At 37.3% G+C, this 19,775-nt stretch overlaps 1 protein-coding gene across 1 annotated transcript; it reads right to left on the reverse strand.

Annotated features, from left to right (window-relative positions):
- Positions 1-1,300: 1,300 nt before the first annotated feature.
- LOC106094784 (protein scylla) lies at positions 1,301-17,303 on the reverse strand. The gene is made up of 2 exons (XM_013262025.2): positions 16,588-17,303; positions 1,301-4,658 (listed from the first exon to the last, which is right to left on the reverse strand). The coding sequence occupies exons 1-2, from the start codon at positions 16,646-16,648 to the stop codon at positions 3,967-3,969; spliced, it is 753 nt and encodes a 250-aa protein (XP_013117479.2). The 5' UTR covers positions 16,649-17,303; the 3' UTR covers positions 1,301-3,966.
- Between the last annotated feature and the right edge of the window lie 2,472 nt (positions 17,304-19,775).

Here is a 19,775-nt window from a genome sequence, read left to right on the forward strand (position 1 = left end):
TTGAGCCCTATAGTGCCTTAAGAATTAAAATCGGGAGATCGGTTGATATGGGAGCTATATCAGGCTATGGACCCATTCAGACCATATTTGGCACGTATGTTTAGCCAATTCGCATAAGAATTGCTTAAAGAGTCAAATTAGGAGATCGGTTTATATGGGAGCTATATTAAGTTTTTAACCGGATTGAACCATACTTAGCACTGATGTTGGAAGTCATAACAAAATATCTTATACAAAATTTGAGAGAAATCGGATAAGAATTGAGGCGTATAGGGGCTCAAGAGGTCAAGATCCAAAATCGGTTTATATGGTAGCTATATCAAAACATAAACCTATATGACTCATTTAAAATCCCAACTGACCAACACTAATAGGAAGTATTTGTGCAAAATTTCATGCGCCTAGCATGACCGACATAAGTGGAAATTCGATTGAATTCAAAAATAGATGTGAATAGGTGATGGAAATCAACAGCGAGCATCTCCAACAACAAATTCAGTGCCTTATATTAGGGGGTAAAAATTATTTGAGTAGCAAAGCCAACCCGAACAATGAAAAAGAGTACGAATTTGGTATAAAAATTTAACCCTTAAGTTTCGGGAGGCCCCCCACCCCCAAAAAATCCCAAAGAGGATATTTTCACCGGTTTAGGCAATATGGATATGAATTGAAAGGTATTTAAGAGTAGAGTACGAACTTGGCATTAAAATGCTACCCTAAGTGTCGAGGGTCCCCCACCCCCAAAAACAATACCCAACAATAAAAGACTCAAATGATTTATCGTCTGGTTCTTAGCGTGTGGATGTGGAAAATTTTTGGATATCGGGGAGCCTAGTTTTACTCACTAATTGAAATTTCAGCAAAATCTTGAATTAAGTGTGGTTTTTATGAGTTTTAGACCCAAAGTCTTTACATCGGTATATACGTATTGGAGCTACATCCAAATAAGGTGCGATCTGGACCGTATTCGGATCGAACATCGGGGAGACGTATACAATTCACTGTTCCAAATAACATCAAAATCAGAAAATAACAACCACGGACTTTTTAGCAGTTCTAAAATTACACATATTTTGCCATACGAGCAAAAATAATGGACAATTTACTTAAAAACAATCAGCAGACAATGTTTTGCTATTCTCCCGCGGTCAAATCAAAAGGTTGCTATCAGCTTTAAGTTTATTTTATACATTTATATGGAGAAAAAAAGTGTTCCTCATTTGACCTAATATTGTGTTTCTGAGAGGAAAAGTTTAAACAAATCCAATCCCCCAAAAATTTAAATAAAAACACGAAGGTATTTATTTTTTAATACTTTTCACTTCTTCGGCAACATTGGATGGTATGGCAAAGCCCACCATAGCACCACCGCAAGCATTGCCAGAAGATATACAAAATGTTTATTTGCAAATTAGTTTTTTGTTTGTTTTTTTTTCGTTTTTGTAGTCTAAAATATAAATAATAGCAATTCATAAAAAAATGCATACAATTTGTTTCAATTTTGTTATCCTAAAATCTTTTAATCAAATATTCGTTTTTTTTTGTTTTTTTTTATTTGTTATTTGAAATCTAATGTCACAGTTCAAAATTGGAAAAACCCTAATTTGTTAATTGTAAAAAATAAGAATAGGTAATAATAATTAATCATAATAATAAAGATAATGATATTTAATAATAATATAATTACCATTATATATCATTATAAAAAACACACGTGCATACATACACAATAAGAATAGTAAGAGTAATACATAATAATGAAGGCGATGGCGATGATGACGACCGTGGTGGTAAGGTACATTCATGTGTAGATGGAAAATAACAACATCTTCAATATCATTATCAACATCATCATCGTAATCTTGTTCATTTCAAAACTTGAAGAAGGAAATTAACATAAACATACATATACACACTTGGGCGTGTGTGTGATAGCAACAACCAACAATATGCCTTAATTAAGGGTGCTTGTAATTATTTGATTAATTAATTATTATTGTTTTTGCTTTTGTTGGTGGGTGAAATTTTGGTTTGTTCGTTTTGGACTTTTAAAAAGAGAAGAAATCATTTGATATTACTTCCAAGGGTTGTTTACTTGATTGTTTGTTTTTAATTAATGAAGACGGTAGCATTTGCTGTCGTTGCTTGCTATGTACGTATGTATGCATGAGTTTTTTTTAACTGTCTGTTTGATTGTTTGGTTGCTTGAATTGTTAATAATATTTCATGTTTTTTTTTGCTTGGATGATAGATAACACATAGATAGATAAATATTTTTTTGTGTTTTTTCTGTGCTTATGTCGATATATAGACATGGTAATGGCTTGAGTTTTATTACATTTTCGGAGCTAAAGTTAAATACGTTTTTTTTTACCAATATTGTGTATTTTTTGTAGTATCTTATAATCTAAGATAAATTTTTTGTATATTTGTAGTTTTGTTTTTGTTTGCATTCTTTTTTGTTTGTTTTGTCAAATGTAATCATTTGGTGAAATGTTTTAACGAGGAGGGTTCATTTTTTAAAAATTTTCAATTTTTGTTTTCTTTGTATCTTTAAATTTGAAATTTGATATCAAGAAGTTTTCACATATCGCAGTTAATTGGTTATCAAGTTCACAATTTTGTTTCTGTTTTGAAATTAATTGATTAAGGACCTAACATGAAGCCAGTAATGCTGACTTGAGTGGTTTTCAGATTTTTGTCGTTTGTTTTATAACATTTATGTAGTTAAGCCTAAAAGTACTAGAAATAATTGAATTTTGAATTTCGATTTTCGCATTCTTTGTTACACGTTTTATTCTTCATCATCAGCTTGTAATTATTGTTACTATTTATTATTATTTTTGTTATTATTATTAATCAAGGGATGATGTTCTTACAACTCCTCAGCCATGGTGGCCATGGCTAGTTGTAGTATCATTTGTTAGTAAATTATTTCTTTTGTTTTAATAACATTTTATTGCTAAAATCTTAACCTATGCAACTTAATCAGTATCACATTTTAATGAGTTGGAGATCTTGGCAAATACTTCATTTCGTTTCCTTTTCAGATGTTTATTTAGGGGCTACTGAGGGTGGTGGGTCGATTTGGGTGGTGGGTGAGGGTCTTCTCTTTGTATTGTGTATAAGTGCTGCCACTTTTTGTAAAACTCTTTATGAACAATTATACAATATAATTTTTGGAAATAAGTTTGTTCAAAAAAGAAAACAAGTTTGTTTTTGAAGGTTTGGAAAGAAAAAAATTAAAACGAAACCAATAAAAATAAATAACTTATTAAATCCTAATTTGAACAAATGTTAGAATTTGTGTTTGTTGTTGTTGTAAGTTTTTATTCCCTTGGTGCTAGGTAATCGTTCATAAACTTTTCTTCAATGTTTTTTTTTATTTTGAAAACCTTTACCTTTCCCAGACAGGAAACTGGGAAAGTAAATAGGAAGAAACAAAAGTTGTTTGTATGATTGATTGGTTTGTATGCGTTGCATTGCATTCAAGTCAAGTCAAGTGTGTTAGTTGTTTGATTCGATTTGTTTTTTTTCTTAAAAAAATAGAAATCTAAAAAGGTGGGTGGTGGTATTTTTGAGTTTTTTTTTTCTTTTTTTTATATAAATATTTTTCATATATACGTATCTATTAATATATAAGAAAAGGAGTTTGGTCTTGGATAGATGTGTGTAGGTTTGAGTCCGTGATTGATTTTTGGTTTTTATATGAGAGTGTTGTGTTTCGAGTTTGGTGGTTTTCAAAAATTATTAAATAAAATTTGTTGTTTCCTACCATATATCTGCTAATAATATATTCAGTGCTATGGGTCATTCACATTAAAAAAAAAGAAAGAATAATGTTTGTTTTTAAACATTAACGTTTGTTACATTTATCCAAGAAAAAAATGTCTTTCCCAATATTTTCTTTACGTGCGAACCATACATTATATTTGATTATCACTGTGGGTTTTTTGTTGAAGGTGTTTAACACAAACTCTTGGAGTATGGCTTATGTTTGGTTATACTAAACTCTGGACTTATTGTTATGGTGCGCGATAAATTCTTCATAAATTGTGGCAGCAATGATGTCCAGCCTCGATAATCTTGACGCAATGTTACATAGATCTCATAGGCCTGGTCGCCAGCGAAGTGTTGCTGATTGAGATCGAGGGTGGCAATTCGCCGTGAATTATTAGGCTCATCTTCGAATTCAATATAGATTGTGCACTCGCGTAGACCATGGGCCTCTTCACGGGCTAAACGTAATATATCCAGCGCTATGCGTGCTGTGAGATCACAGGGAAGCGATACTTCGGTACAGGTCAAATGACGGGATTTAGCAGCACGCAACTCTTCTAATAGGCGCAGCGATAACTCCTGAACAGCTGTAGCTGAAGTGGTAGTGGTAGTTGTGGTGTTGGTGGTGGTGGTAGTAGTATCACAGTTCAATTTGTTTGAGGAGTTGGAGGTGTTCGTTTTATGCCGCTTCTGCTGGATTTTATTGTTACCAGTATTGTTATAGTTAATGCTACTGTTGCTGTTATTATTGCCATGCTGATGATGTATATGGTTAATATGATGGTGAGGCTTAAAGGATGTTGCGAACTTGAAGGGGGGTTGAGATTTCAATGAACCTCCTTGTGTTGGTGTGGACAGGGTGAGTTGACTCTTCCAATCTGCAAGTACAAAACAAAAGATAAATAAATAAGAGATTTGCCTTTATATTATTTTCTAATAATAATATTATTATTATTTTCCTTAAGGGTGGAAGAAAGTAGTTGGTTATGTGACGGAAAGGGTGCAATAGAATTAAATTAACACATTAACGGGGGGGGGAGGCAGATGAATCATGTATTTTAATTTGAGGCTTAAAAGAGGCTACAATAGAACCATCACCTTTAACCCACTTTAGACAAGTGTTGCGTTTTCGCATTAGTGCCTTGGCAAACATTAAGATGTGTCTATTGAATGTATATTAGTTACTTATACTGGAAAAAAATACGGAAAACTTGGATTCTAAAGAAATATATTAAAATAATTAGGAAAAGTACGGTATATATTTTATTTTTGGTATTAAATATAGTATTTACCATACCTGATTTCTCGCGAACTATCTTCTACTATAAACAAATTAAATTGTTGCGCTTTGTTTATTATACCCTCCACCATAAGATGGGGGGTATACTAATTTCGTCATTCTGTTTGTAACTACTCGAAATATTCGTCTGAGACCCCATAAAGTATATATATTCTTGATCGTCGCGACATTTTATGTCGATCTAGCCATGTCCGTCCGTCTGTCCGTCCGTCCGTCCGTCTGTCTGTCGAAAGCACGCTAACTTCCAAAGGAGTAAAGCTAGCCGCTTGAAATTTTGCACAAATATTTCTTTTTAGTGTAAGTCAGTTGGTATTGTAAATGGGCCATATCGGTCCATGTTTTGATATAGCTGCCATATAAACCGATATAGGGTCTTGACTTCTTGAGCCTCTAGCGTGCGCAATTCTTATCCGATTGGAACGAAATTTTGCACAACGCGTTTTCTTACGATATTCAACAACTGTGCCAAGTATGGTTCAAATCGGTTCATAACCTGATATAGCTGCCATATAAACCGATCTGGGGTCTTGACTTCTTGAGCCTCTAGCGTGCGCAATTCTTATCCGATCAGAATGAAATTTTGCACGACGTGTTTTGTTATGATATCCAACAACTGTGCCAAGTATTGTTGAAATCGGTTCATAACCTGATATAGCTGCCATATAAACCGATCTTGGGTCTTGACTTCTTGAGCCTCTAGAGTGCGCAATTCTTATCCGATTGAAATGGAATTTCGCACGACGTGTTTTGTTATGATACCCAAACAACTGTGCCAAGTATGGTTTAAATCGGTTCATAACTTGATATAGCTCCCATATAAACCGATCTTGGGTCTTGACTTCTTGAGCCTCTAGAGGCACAATCCTTATCCGATTTGAATGAGTTTTTGCACGACGTGTTTTGTTATGATATCCAACAACTGCGCCAAGTATGGTTGAAATCGGTCCATAACCTGATATAGCTGTCATATAAACAGATCTGGGGATTTGACTTCTTGAGCTTCTAGAAGCCGCAATTCCTATCCGATTTGGCTGAAATTTTGCATGACGTATTTTATTTTTACTTTCAACAACTGTGTCAAATATGGTTCAAATCGGTTCATAACCTGATATAGCTGCCATATAAACCGATCTGGGATCTTGACTTCTTGACCCCTAGAGGTCGCAATTATTATCCGATATGCCTGATATTTTGTACGACGGATCCTCTCATGACCATCAACAAACGTGTTTATTATGTTCTGAATCGGTCTATAGCCCGATACAGATCCCATATAAATCGTTCTCTCTATTTTACTTCGTGAGCCCCAATGGGCGCAATTCTTATACGAATTGGCTGAAATTTTACACAGGTCTCCAACATATAATTAAATTGTGGTCCGAACCGGACCATATCTTGATATCGTTTTAATAGCAGAGCAACTCTTTTCTTATATCCTCTTTAGCCTAAGAAGAGATGCCGGGAAAACAACTCGACAAATGCGATCCATGGTGAAGGGTATATAAGATTCGGCCCGGCCGAACTTAGCACGCTTTTACTTGTTTGTATGTTAGTTTGTTTGTCTGTCCCGTATAGACTCAAAAACGGCTGAACCGATTTTCATGAAATTTTCACAGATGGTAGAGATTGGGCCCCTGGTCAAAATAGGGTTCTACATTTTTTGATATCCGAAGGGGGGCGGACACTCCTCCATACCCCACTTTTCAAAAACGCCAGATCTCGGAGATGCGTGCATCGATTTAAGCGAAATTTACACCTACACCTTATGGTACCCCAAAAACACGAAATTGGTAAAAAATTTGGTCATAAAATCAGGGGGACGCTCCATCCCAAAACCCACCCGAACGGATATGTGCACTAATTGGGACAATATGGGTATCAAATGAAAGGTATTTAAAAGTAGAGTACGAATTTGGTATAAAAATTTCACTCTTCAGTTTCGGGGGGTGTCCCACCACCAAAAAAGCCCAAAGAGGACATTTTCACTGCTTTGGGCAATATGGGTATGAATTGAAAGGTATTTAAGAGTAGAGTACGAACTTGGCATTAAAATGATACCCTAAGTGTCGGGGGTCCCCCCACCCCCAAAAACACCACCCAACTGCACACTTTAACGCTATGAGTAATATGGATATCATATAAAAGGTATGTAAAAATAGAAAACAAATCTGAGACAAAAAAAATATTTTTTGGTGACCGATTGGGGAAATATGGATATCAAATGAAATCTATTTAAAGGTAGAGTCCAATGCTGACATAAGAATGTATTCCTTGGTGTCTGAGGCGCCTCCCCACCCCCCAAAACCCCTCATCAGGACATGTTTACCGATTGGGACAATATAGGTATCAAACGAAAGATATTTGGAAGCTGATTACACATCTGTTATAAGGTGTCAAGGGGGCCTCACCAATATAAACAAGTAAAAGCGTGCTAAGTTCGGCCGGGCCGAATCTTATATACCCTCCACCATGGATCGCATATGTCGAGTTCTTTTCCCGGCATCTCTTCTTAGGCAAAAAAAGGATATAAGAAAAGATTTGCTCTGCTATTAGAGCGATATCAAGATATGGTCCGGTTTGGACCACAATTAAATTATATGTTGGAGACCTGTGTAAAATATCAGCCAATTCGAATAAGAATTGCGCCCTTTGTGGGCTCAAGAAGTAAAATAGAGAGATCGATTTATATGGGAGCTATATCAGGCTATAAACCGATTCAGATCATAATAAACACGTATGTTAATGGTCATGAGAGAATCCGTCGTACAAAATTTCAGGCAAATCGGATAATAATTGCGACCTCTAGAGGCTCAAGAAGTCAAGTCCCAAGATCGGTTTATATGACAGCTATATCAGGTTATGAACCGATTTGAACCATACTTGGCACAGTTGTTGGATATCGTAACAAAACACGTCGTGCAAAATTTCATTCCAATCGGATAAGAATTGCGCACTCTAGAGGCTCAAGAAGTCAAGACCCAAGATCGGTTTATATGGCAGCTGTATCAGGTTATGGACCGATTTGAACCATACTTGGCACAGTTGTTGGATGTCATAAAAAAACACGTCGTGCAAAATTTCATTCCAATCGGATAAGAATTGCGCACGCTAGAAGCTCAAGAAGTCAAGACCCAAGATCGGTTTATATGGCAGCTATATCAGTTTATGGACCGATTTGAACCATACTTATCACAGTTGTTGGATGTCATAACAAAACACGTCGTGCAAAATTTCATCCCAATCGGATAAGAATTGCGCACTCTAGAGGCTCAAGAAGTCAAGACCCAAGATCGGTTTATATGGCAGCTATATCAAAACATGGACCGATATGGCCCATTTACAATACCAACCGACCTACACTAATAAGAAGTGTTTGTGCAAAATTTCAAGCGCCTAGCTTAACTCCTTCGGAAGTTAGCGTGCTTTCGACAGACAGACGGACGGACGGACGGACGGACGGACGGACAGACGGACGGACATGGCTAGATCGACATAAAATTTCACGACGATCAAGAATATATGTACTTTATGGGGTCTCAGACGAATATTTCGAGTAGTTACAAACAGAATGACGAAATTAGTATACCCCCCATCTTATGGTGGAGGGTATAAAAACGCCCAAAACAGGATATATGTCCAACGTCACAAAATGAGAATCGAATGAAAATTCCTTGGGACTTGACTACGAATCTGGTATGTACAATAAGGACAGAGTCTGGGGACCCTGCCCACCCACTCTATACCCTTCAATAGGACGTGTAGTTCGATCGGGATAATATGTCAATTTAAAGAAAGGCCTATGACAGTATATTTCGAATCCAATGTAGGTATAAGGATTCAAGTATCTGGGTCATGTCCTACCATTCCGCAGTACAGTAGATCGCGACATTAAAAGACTCAAATAAATTGTCGTTTGGTTCTCTGCGTGGGGGGCCGACCCTCTCCTCACAATAAATGCAACGCCAAACTGTCTTGTAGGAAGACCGAGTATATATTGTTCTCTAACGAAAGGACGTGTCAGAGGGCAATCCCTCTCCCCCTATCCTACCCAAAAAAAAAGGAATTAAGAATAATATATGAATAATATGAAATAATATATGAAGGCCGATCATTTTTACACTCAGATTGGGATGGACACATGATGACCTGGGATCTCTAAGAATGTAGTATCCCAAGTGGTCGCTTTGAAATATGATTTTGAATGTAGATAACCAATACAAAAAAATTAATTAGTGTGAATCTGAACGAGACCCCCTAGCTCTTAATATCTTGATAACCTCCTTCAAAATGCTTGACATTATGGGGCTCAAACAAAATCGTGCCTAGCACGATGCTGTTATTAAAGGGTGATTTTTTTGAGGTTAGGATTTTCATGCATTAGTATTTGACAGATCACGTGGGATTTCAGACATGGTGTCAAAGAGAAAGATGCTCAGTATGCTTTGACATTTCATCATGAATAGACTTACTAACGAGCAACGCTTGCAAATCATTGAATTTTATTACCAAAATCAGTGTTTGGTTCGAAATGTGTTCATTCACCGTTCAGCGATGAGGCTCATTTCTGGTTGAATGGCTACGTAAATAAGCAAAATTGCCGCATTTGGAGTGAAGAGCAACCAGAAGCCGTTCAAGAACTGCCCATGCATCCCGAAAAATGCACTGTTTGGTGTGGTTTGTACGCTGGTGGAATCATTGGACCGTATTTTTTCAAAGATGCTGTTGGACGCAACGTTACGGTGAATGAACACATTTCGAACCGACCACTGATTTTGGTAATAAAATTCAATGATTTGCAAGCGTTGCTCGTTAGTAAGTCTATTCATGATGAAATGTCAAAGCATACTGAGCATCTTTCTCTTTGACACCATGTCTGAAATCCCACGTAATCTGTCAAATACTAATGCATGAAAATCCTAACCTCAAAAAAATCACCCTTTACTTCAGAGTCCGCCACTAAACTCCCTTCAAACCGGTCATGATTGTCTACTATGGCGATAAATAATAGGTATTTGATAGTAGAAAACGAATTTGATATTCAAGTTTGAGGCCAAATGTATGGGGGTCGTGCCAACCCATAAACTCCCCCTAAACCAATGGCAATTGGGACTCAAATTAAAGGAATTTTAAAGCAGAGCACGATGCTGACGTTATTTCAGGGGTAAGTACGGGCTAATGCTGGCAACATTTGTTAGATAATATGCCATCTCTCCAAAGAGGTGTCGCACTGCGCCACGACATTCGGACTCGGCTATAAATAGGGGGCCCCTTATCATTGAGTTTAAAACTTGAATCCGACTGCACTCATTGATATGTGAGAAGTTTGCCCCTTTTCCATAGTGGAATGGTCATGGGCGAAATTTGTTGGTTGTTTGTATGTACGTGGGTGGCCGCTCCACCATGCATAACCCTCAAACTGGACATATGTGTGGATTATCGCAAAAAGGGGCTCAAATCTGTATCTGTTTCGTGGCCAAGTGTTTCTGGGACGCCTCACCTCATAAACTCCCCGTAAACCACACATATATTGGAATATGTAGCTTCAATGTGATTTTCGGGAGTGGAGTATGAATCTGATATCCCCTTTTGGGGCAAAGAGTTTAGCTACTCCAAATCCAAGAGAATGAAGTAGATTTAACATCCAAACTTATATGGGCGGACCCGCTCCTTACCATATTTCCAAAAACGCCAGATCTCGGAGATGGGTGGGATATACAGGGGGCCGCCCCACCTCCAAAGCCACCAGCCAAATGGAATATAAACCAATAATGATAATATGGGAATCAAATCAAAGGTATTTGAGACCAGAGCACGAATCTGATATATGGGGATCCGCCTCACTCTCAAAAACACTCCCATACCGCACATATTTACCTTGAAACTTTCACAGATTGTGTGGGTTGGTCTGCAAGAAAACATAGGCTATATAATTTTTTGATATCAGGAGGGGGACGGACCCTCCCCCTTACCCCAAAAGTACTGACCAAAAATAAAAGTGGCCCAATCGTGACAATATGGGATTCAAATGAAAGATATGCAAGAGTGGAATATGAATTTCATAATAAAAGTAGGGTTCCAGTAGCTGTGGGGCCGCCACAGCCACAAAACCTCTTAAAATAGGTTTTTTTGACGATCATGATATTATTGAACTCAAATGAAACGTATTCGGGAGTAGATTACGAATATGGTCAGGAAATAGGAATAGGCTTTAGAATTTATTGATAACGGAAGGGGGCGGACCCTCCACCGATACCTCAAAAAGACCACCCAAAATCAAAAGTGGACCGATAGGGACATTATGGGTATCAAATGAAAAGTTAAAGGTTTGTCTGGACAGGCAATATAATTTTTCGGTATAGGAAGGGGGACGGACCCTCCCCCTTATGCCAAAACAAAACCCAAAATCATAAGTGGACCGATCGGGACAATATAATAGGTATCAAATGAAAGGTATTGTAGAGTAGAGTACGAATATGGTTTTAAAATTTGAGTCTATGTACCCATCGGGCCGCTCCAAACCCAAAACTTCCCACAACAGACATATTGGACGTTCATTTCAATGGGGTTCAAATGAAAGGTAGTCGGGAATAGATTTCGAATCTGGCATACAAAATCAGATCGAAGTATAGGGGGTCATGCCACCCCTCAAAAACGCCGTTAGACACATCATGACTATATGCTACTTGGCTGATCCGATTTTCTTAACATTTTCATAGATTATGTACGTTTGTCTGGAAGGAAACATAGGCTATATAATTTTTAGATATTGGGTGGAGGCGGACTATACCCTTTATCCTAAAAACATCACCCATATACGGAAGTGGTCGGATGGGCACAATAAGGGTATCAAATGAAAGGTAATGGAGAATATGGTAATAAAATTTGGTTTCAAGTAACCAGCGTGGTGCCCCTCCCCCCAACCCAAAATCTCCTCTAAACAGATATATTCGAAGTTCGTGTTAATATGGGACTCAAATGAAAAGTATTAGGCAGTAGATTACAAATATGGCATAAAACATTAGGTCCAAGTAATGGAAGGTCGCCCACCCACAAATACCCACAAATGGGCATATTAGCCGACCATGGTTATATGGGACTCAAATGGAATACATTAGGGAGTAGATTACGAATAAGACATTAAAATTTGCGTTCAAGCCTAGGTGGCGCTTTTCCTCCTAAAGATACATCAAAAGGGTTATTTGACCCATTATGACAATATGGGACTCAAATGAAAGGTATTTGAGAGTAGAAAACGACTTTGATATCCAATTTTAGAGCCAATATTTTTGGGGTACGCCCTAAAGCACCCCCTAAACTGAACTTCTTTTCCGTTGGGAATAAAGAACGGATTTGATATCTTTTTTCAGTAAATGGTGCTGGTGGCGCCTCAGCCCCAAAACGCCCTCCAAACGGTTCATATTTACCTAATGAGAACAATACCCTAAGGAAGAACATTACCACCAGGAACCGAAAAGGAGTAAATTCTCACACATCAATGACCGCTTTCTGATTCAAGTTTAAACTCAATGATAAGGGACCATTTTTATAGCCGAGTCCGAACGGCGTCCAGCAGTGCGACACCTTTTTGGGGAAATTTTTTTAAATGACCATGCATGGCATTGTACCTCGCAAATTTTGCCAACAATAAGAGGGCATAAACACCGCTTTGTCCGATGTTCTCGCCAGGATTCGAACGCATTCAGCGTCATAGGCTACAATGGCACGAATTCGATATCTGTATTCAGGGCGAAGTGTCACCACCATAAAAAGATATTAGAGAGTTAAAGAAGGCGCAGCCGAGTGGGCCCGGTTCGGCTAGTCTTATATAAAAAAATCAATTTGTGTTTGTTTGTAGGTTTGTTCGGATGGGGTACCTAGGGGGCTGCCCCACCCTAAAACCTACCAAACATATATTTTGACCAATCACGACTATATGGGACTCAAATGAAAGGTATTTAAGATAAGAAAACGTATATGACATCCAATTGTCGGACCAAGTGCTAGGGGGCTTGAAAGACATTTGCGAATAAAATACGAATCTGATATCCAAATGTGGGACCGCGTTTCTGGGGGTCCAGCCCTTTCCCAAAATACCCCCCAAACAGGAGTTATTTACCGACCATGGAAATATGGGGCTTAAATAAAAGGTATTTGAAGGCAGAATACGAATCTGATATCCAAATATGGGACCAAGTGTTTGGGGGGCCGCCTCTCACCAAAAACATCCCCCAAAGGGGACAAATTTACGACCATAGCAATATGGGGCTCAAATGAAAGGCCTTTGAGAGTAAAACACGAATTTGATATCAATATTCGGGAAAAGTGTCCACGGGGCCACTCCACCCACACAATACCACCCAAATAGGAAGTATTTTCTGACTATTGCAATATGAGGCTCAAATAAGAGGGTTTTTAAAGTGGAACACTAGTCCGATATATATTTTAAAGGCCAACTCACTGAGTGGCCGCCCAATCCCCATAACACCCCCACGCCGGTCATGTTTGCCGACTATGGCAATATGAGGCTCAAATTAAAGGTATGTGGGAGTAGACCACGTATCTGATATCAACATTTGGGGCCAACTGTTTAGCAGAAGTCCCACCACCATAACAACCCCCAAATAGGACGTATTTGCTCACGAATACAATTTGGGTCTTAAAGAGAGGGGAACTAAATATTCGTAGTTTTTAGGGCCAATCCCCCAAACCGAACATATTTGCTGACTTTTGCAATAAGGAGTTTTAATGATTTACAAAACGAATTTGATATCCAATTTTAAGGGCAATTGCAATATGGGGTTCAAATAAATGATATATAGATATATGAGAATAGAGCACGTTGCTGATATATTTTCAGGGCTTAGAATTTGGAGGACCATCCCACTCCCTAAAGCACTTAAATGAAAGGTATTGGGGGGTAGAGCAAGAATTGATACCCCGGAACCAATTTTCTGGGGGTCTACCCCTCTTTTTTTGTGACCATTGCAATATGGCGCACAAATAAAGGTATTTGGGAGTAGAATACGAATTTTATATCCAAATGTAGGACCATGTATTTTGGGCATCATCCCTTTCCCAAAACACCCCCAAAGGGAAAACATTTTTCGACCATGCCAATATGTGGCTCAAATGAAAGTTATTTGAGATTAGAAAACGAATTTGATAACCTATTTTGGGGCCATGTGTTTGGGGGACGCCTCAATATGGGGTTTAAATAAATGGCATTTGAGAGAAGAGCACGATGCTCATATTTTTTCAGGGCCAATTATCTGGGGGACCACCTCTCCCCCGAAAACACCACTAAATCAGACATCATGAGAATATCGGGCTGAAATGAAGTGTTTTAAGAATGGAGTACACCTTACATCCAAACTTAAATTCGCAGACCAATAAAGATCATGTGGGATTTAAATAAAGGCACTTATATTGTTAAACTGTTAGTCAAGTTTGCATGGTATTTCACTAAAAGATTTTTAATTGTCGAAAATAAATATTCCAAGGAAACTTTTGTTCCATATAAAGTAAAAGAGGGCGCAGCGGAGCGGGCCCGGGTCAGCTAGTACTACATAAAAAGACACACTCTGCTTTTCGTTTATCAGAAAACCCAAAGCTTCTTACATGTGAAATTTCAAAGCGATTGCATTTCAAGAAAGGGTAGCTGTCTAAAATGGGTTAAGGGGTATTTCGGTAATTTTTTTAAACTTTTGTTACAAAGATAACAACTTATCGAGCCTATATGCGTCGTTTTGGGCCTACAGAAAGTACTTTGCGACAAAGACATTTTTGGTTTTAATTATATGAAGTAATATAGGAGTTACAATCTAGTCACAAGAGAAAAAAAAAGTATCGAATATTATATTTAAAGCATAATTTAAAAATGCTTTCAACATCAATTTACCAACTCTTAACATCGGTCTTTCCTTCAGTTGGTTTTTTTTTATCAAACTAAAAAATGTTTTATGCATGTGGGATTTTATCCAATGGATATTGTTGTGATGCCTTCGTATCTACATCATCAAAATAAAATTGTGCATGCATTTAAATTATTCTTACTCCTTTGGAAAATTCGAAGAAAATATTATTTGAAATGAACCTGGTGGTCTTCAATTTGTGGCAAATGCAAAATAAAATAATGCATTTCGAGCTAATTTTAATTTTTTAACTATATATAGTTCATAATTAATGCCAAATTAGACACATAAAAGTATGAGAAAATTTTTGTTGAAGTAATAGCAGACATTAATTATTTTGTTGTTGTAAAAGATTTATATTTCTACTCCATTTGAAAGGTGTGGAAATATAAACTTCTTGTTGAAAACCTAATAGTTATTTCCCATTCGATGTATGTGGGAGTTGAGATTTGGTCGCATTCATATTAAAAAATTACTTTATGTTTTACTCTCACAAAAAAAAAAAGATCTCATAATAAACACTTTATTTTGATAACTTGTATACCTATTAATGTTTTTTTTTTTTTAATAAACTGACACAAATTTCGTTTTTATATACAATACAATCAAGTCTAATCACGCAAATTGTCTTTAAATTTTTGCTAGCCAGAATACGAATTTTTCAGAAGTTCCTAGGATTAATACAAAAAAAATATAATAACGACCCAAACATTTTTATTGAAATCCACAAAAGATATCTTGCCTGCCTGTCTAAACCGACAAGACTGAATAAATTTTCTCCACATAACCATATGCCTTGACTCTGCTATTTTAAATGCACTCAGTGCACGGTACTCTCGAGAGTCATAAGTACTCAACTCTTTTCTAACTCAATATCTAGTAGATACAACAAATTTAAGATACTCACAAAGTGAGTACAAAACGAAAAGAGAGAATTACTCATCTCATGCAAACGTTTGCTCCCACCGGCAATCAGCCGGATGGAGTTGGAAATGGAACATTTAAGAAGTAATAAAGTAAATAGCCAACATTTGTATGCAAGAAATCACTGTGTTGGGTGTTCGAGTGAGTGTGTGTGCTGCTTGATTTATATGGACCGGTTTGGAAAAGCAAATCTACAGTGACTGCGGCAGCAAACAAGAGATACCAAAAAACTGCCTTCGACAATAGCTAGAGGGTAAGAGACTGCAGTCGGTGGTGAAGGTGTAATAGGCTGAGACTACGAATGACAACAACAAAGTGGAAAAACTTGTTTCCAGCTGATAGCACAGCTGGAAATCGGTTATGTGTTGGCTCAGCTCTATGTTTATTTGTTAGCTGACTGGCTGGTTGCTCGGCTGGCTTTGTTGTTGATGATGTCGCAGCGACGTAGCCGCACTGTAGCCTACAAAATTAAGGCCTAACATTAAAATCTTCTACACAAAAATCGGCAGATACATTTTTTATTTCTGTATCTATTTAACGCAAGGGGTATGTAAAAGAGCTCCGCACCCCTTTTCTGGGGGCAAGTTAATAACGTAGTGGCAATCAGGAATATACGTACATATGTACGAATATGTGTATATGTATTTTGAGAACGTAGGGCAACAAACTTACCTGTAGCTAGAGCAAAATGAACAGGATATTGATTTTGTACGGATAACACCTCCATTTTCATTTGTATGCAATTTAAAGTATAAAAATGAAGAAAAAGTTCTTTCTGCTGTGTTTTGAAGTATTTTACAAAATTAATTTGTTTTCTTTTATATTAAATATCACAATTATCATTTCTTCTTTCTTCGGGTGAGAATATGACCGACAAACAGATTTCCTTGTGGGATTGTTCTGCTGCTGGCCTGCCACGGGACAACGGAAATACGGCACTTTTCCCTTGGCTTCAAAAGTTCATTCCGTTCTTAGTTCTCACATTTAAAGGGAGCTATGATTGGCTATTCACTTTCGGCCAGTATGATAAGTTTTTTTTTTATTTAACACTATTTTGTAACAACTTTTCTGGCGAAATTAAAAAATGTTCTCAATAAAAAAAAGGTGAGAAGTGAGCTTTTTCAGTGAAGTGCTGGAGAATTTTCTTTATAACAATTGTAGCGAACGAATTGAAGATAAAATAACGTTGGATGATATATAACTTTTCTTTTTTTAAATAAATAATTTAACAAAAGTCTGCTGCTGTTGTAACAATTTCGGATGTATTGGTCTGTATGTGTAATTTAGAGTTGAACAAATATTATGTTGTGCCTTTATGGTTGTTTTTGGAAAAGAAATTGGCCTTTTTATTGTTTTTGACTGAATATTGTGTGTTCAACAGCAGTGCTACGAAGCTACTAGTCCGGCCGGTTAGTTGCGGCAGCCTTTTATAGCCGCGGCCAGTCCTGAACACTCTCACAACAAGCACAACTGACTCGCTCACCCACTTACTCACCAGTCTGTTCACTCACTCACTCACTGGCGTTCAGGTTGCACGTACTACACCGAGACGACCAAGTGTGTTCTATGTGTTTTGGCAAACAAACAAAAAATTCACTGCTGGTGGTGCAAACCGCCCGAGCGACCGACCGCCCGACACACTCAGTTACTCAATACCAGCAACAAACATCCAATCTATATATGTTTGAATATTAATATACAAATATACAACCCTGTGCATGAGTGCTGTTGTATATATGTATGTGTCAACATTCATACATTTATTTTTTACATTACAAAAACATTCAAAAGACAGAAAATAGCTGAGGTAACCACCACTACCATCAACAACATTGCCTTCTCTATCCCCACCAGACCATTCTCTTAATGACAAGGCTCACAACTCATGGCTGTTGCTTAAGTCAAGCTACTCTTTGAGTTTATTGCCTTGCAGTAGCGACCCTTTACAAGGCAGATATGAAAGAAGTCCCCGCAGAACGGCGGAAGAGAGGACATGAATCGGATATTCATTTGAGTTACTTTGGCATTATGTTGTAGTTGTTGCAACTGTTAGTATGGTCCCTACTGGCAAATACACAATACCTACACAGCACCACCGGCACTTTATCGGTCAGATAGGCCGTTATCCCAACAAATGTTCTCTAGATTTAGAACGTCGGCGAACGAACATTATTTAAAAACATCATAATAATGAGAATTACCTTCGGAAAGTGTAGTTTTTTTTGCATTGTGCAAAATTGAGTGCTTGTCTTCCATAAGAATTAATTTTATCGATCCTTCAGGAAGTCTAAGGAATAAGTCAGTGCGAATAAATCGACAAGGGAAATGAAATCGAAAAGTCGACTTTTTCTGATAATCATAAAGACGACTGTTTTTCCATCATCAAAAAGTCAACTTCTCAACAATCGATTACCAACCAGCAAGGAAAGGCAAAAGTCGGGCGGAGCCGACTATATAATACCCTACACCTACCCTACAAATTCACAAATTTTGCCCATGAACATTCCACTAAGGAACAGGGTCAAACTTCTCACATATCAATGAGTGCAGTCCGATTTAAGTTGAAGCTCAATGATAAGGGGCCTCCTTTTAGTAGGCGAGTCCGAACGGCGTGCCGCAGTGCGACACCTCTTTGGAGAAAAGTTTTACATGGCATATTACCTCAAAAATGTTGCCAGCATTATGAGGGGAAAACCACCGCTGAAAATTTTTTCTGATGGTCTCGCAAAGATTCGAACCCAGGCGTTCAGCGTCATAGGCGGACATGCTAACCTCTGCGCTACGGTGGCCTCCAAAATTATAAATTCGGGTAATATACAATGTAAATATATATAAATATATATATATATATATATATATATATATATATATATATATATATATATATATATATATTTTAAACAAACAAACTATTAAACAAATCGTTTGAAAATTGTTGCTACTACGGCCATCTAAGTGCAAATCTGGCGATAAATATGTATGGGTGCTACTTCGATTTCGATGAAATCACGCAAATATGTAAAGATCAATAACAAAACAATCCGTGCCAAATTTTGGGCAAATAAGTTACAAATTGTGTTTATTACTGCCTTATAAGTGTAAATCGGGCGATACATATATATTGCAGCTATATCCAAATCTCAACAGATTTCGATGAAATCTAGCAGCTATGTTAAGATCAGTAGCAGAATTATCCGTGCTAAATTTTTTGCAGATCGGTTGAAAATTTTAGTTACTATGGCCGTTTAAGTGCAAATCGGGCGATACATATAAATGGGAGCTATATCTAAATCTGAACCGATTTGGATGAAAATTTGCAAATATGTTAAAATCAGTAACAAAACAATCAATGCCAAATTTTGAATTTTTTAAAAGAAAGTAAATGCATTTTTAATAAAACTTAGAATGAACATTAATCAAATATATAATTGCCATTTTGTTCGATAACCTTTTGCCATCTTCCTGGCAAATTTAGTATTCCACGCTCATAGAACTTCTGGCCTTTATCTGCAAAAAACTGAACCAAGTGCGATTTTATTGCCTCCATTTAAGGATCTCTGCAAAGATCAAAATAAATGGTAGTCTGATGGTGCAAGTCAAGGCTATTTGGTGGATGCATCAAAAGTTCCCAGCCAAGCTCACACAGTTTTTGGCGAGTGGCCAAAGATGTGTGCGGTCTAGCGTTGTCCTGGTGGAATATGACACCTTTACGATTAACCAATTCTGGTCGCTTCTCCTTGATGGCTGTATTCAATTTGTCCAATTGTTGACAGTAAACATCCGAATTAATCGTTTGGTTCCTTGGAAGCATCTCAAAATATACCACACCCTTGCAATCCCACCAAACAGACAGCATAGCC

This window comes from Stomoxys calcitrans, chromosome 1, assembly GCF_963082655.1.
Source record: "Stomoxys calcitrans chromosome 1, idStoCalc2.1, whole genome shotgun sequence".
NCBI classification, from domain to species: Eukaryota; Metazoa; Arthropoda; class Insecta; order Diptera; family Muscidae; genus Stomoxys; species Stomoxys calcitrans.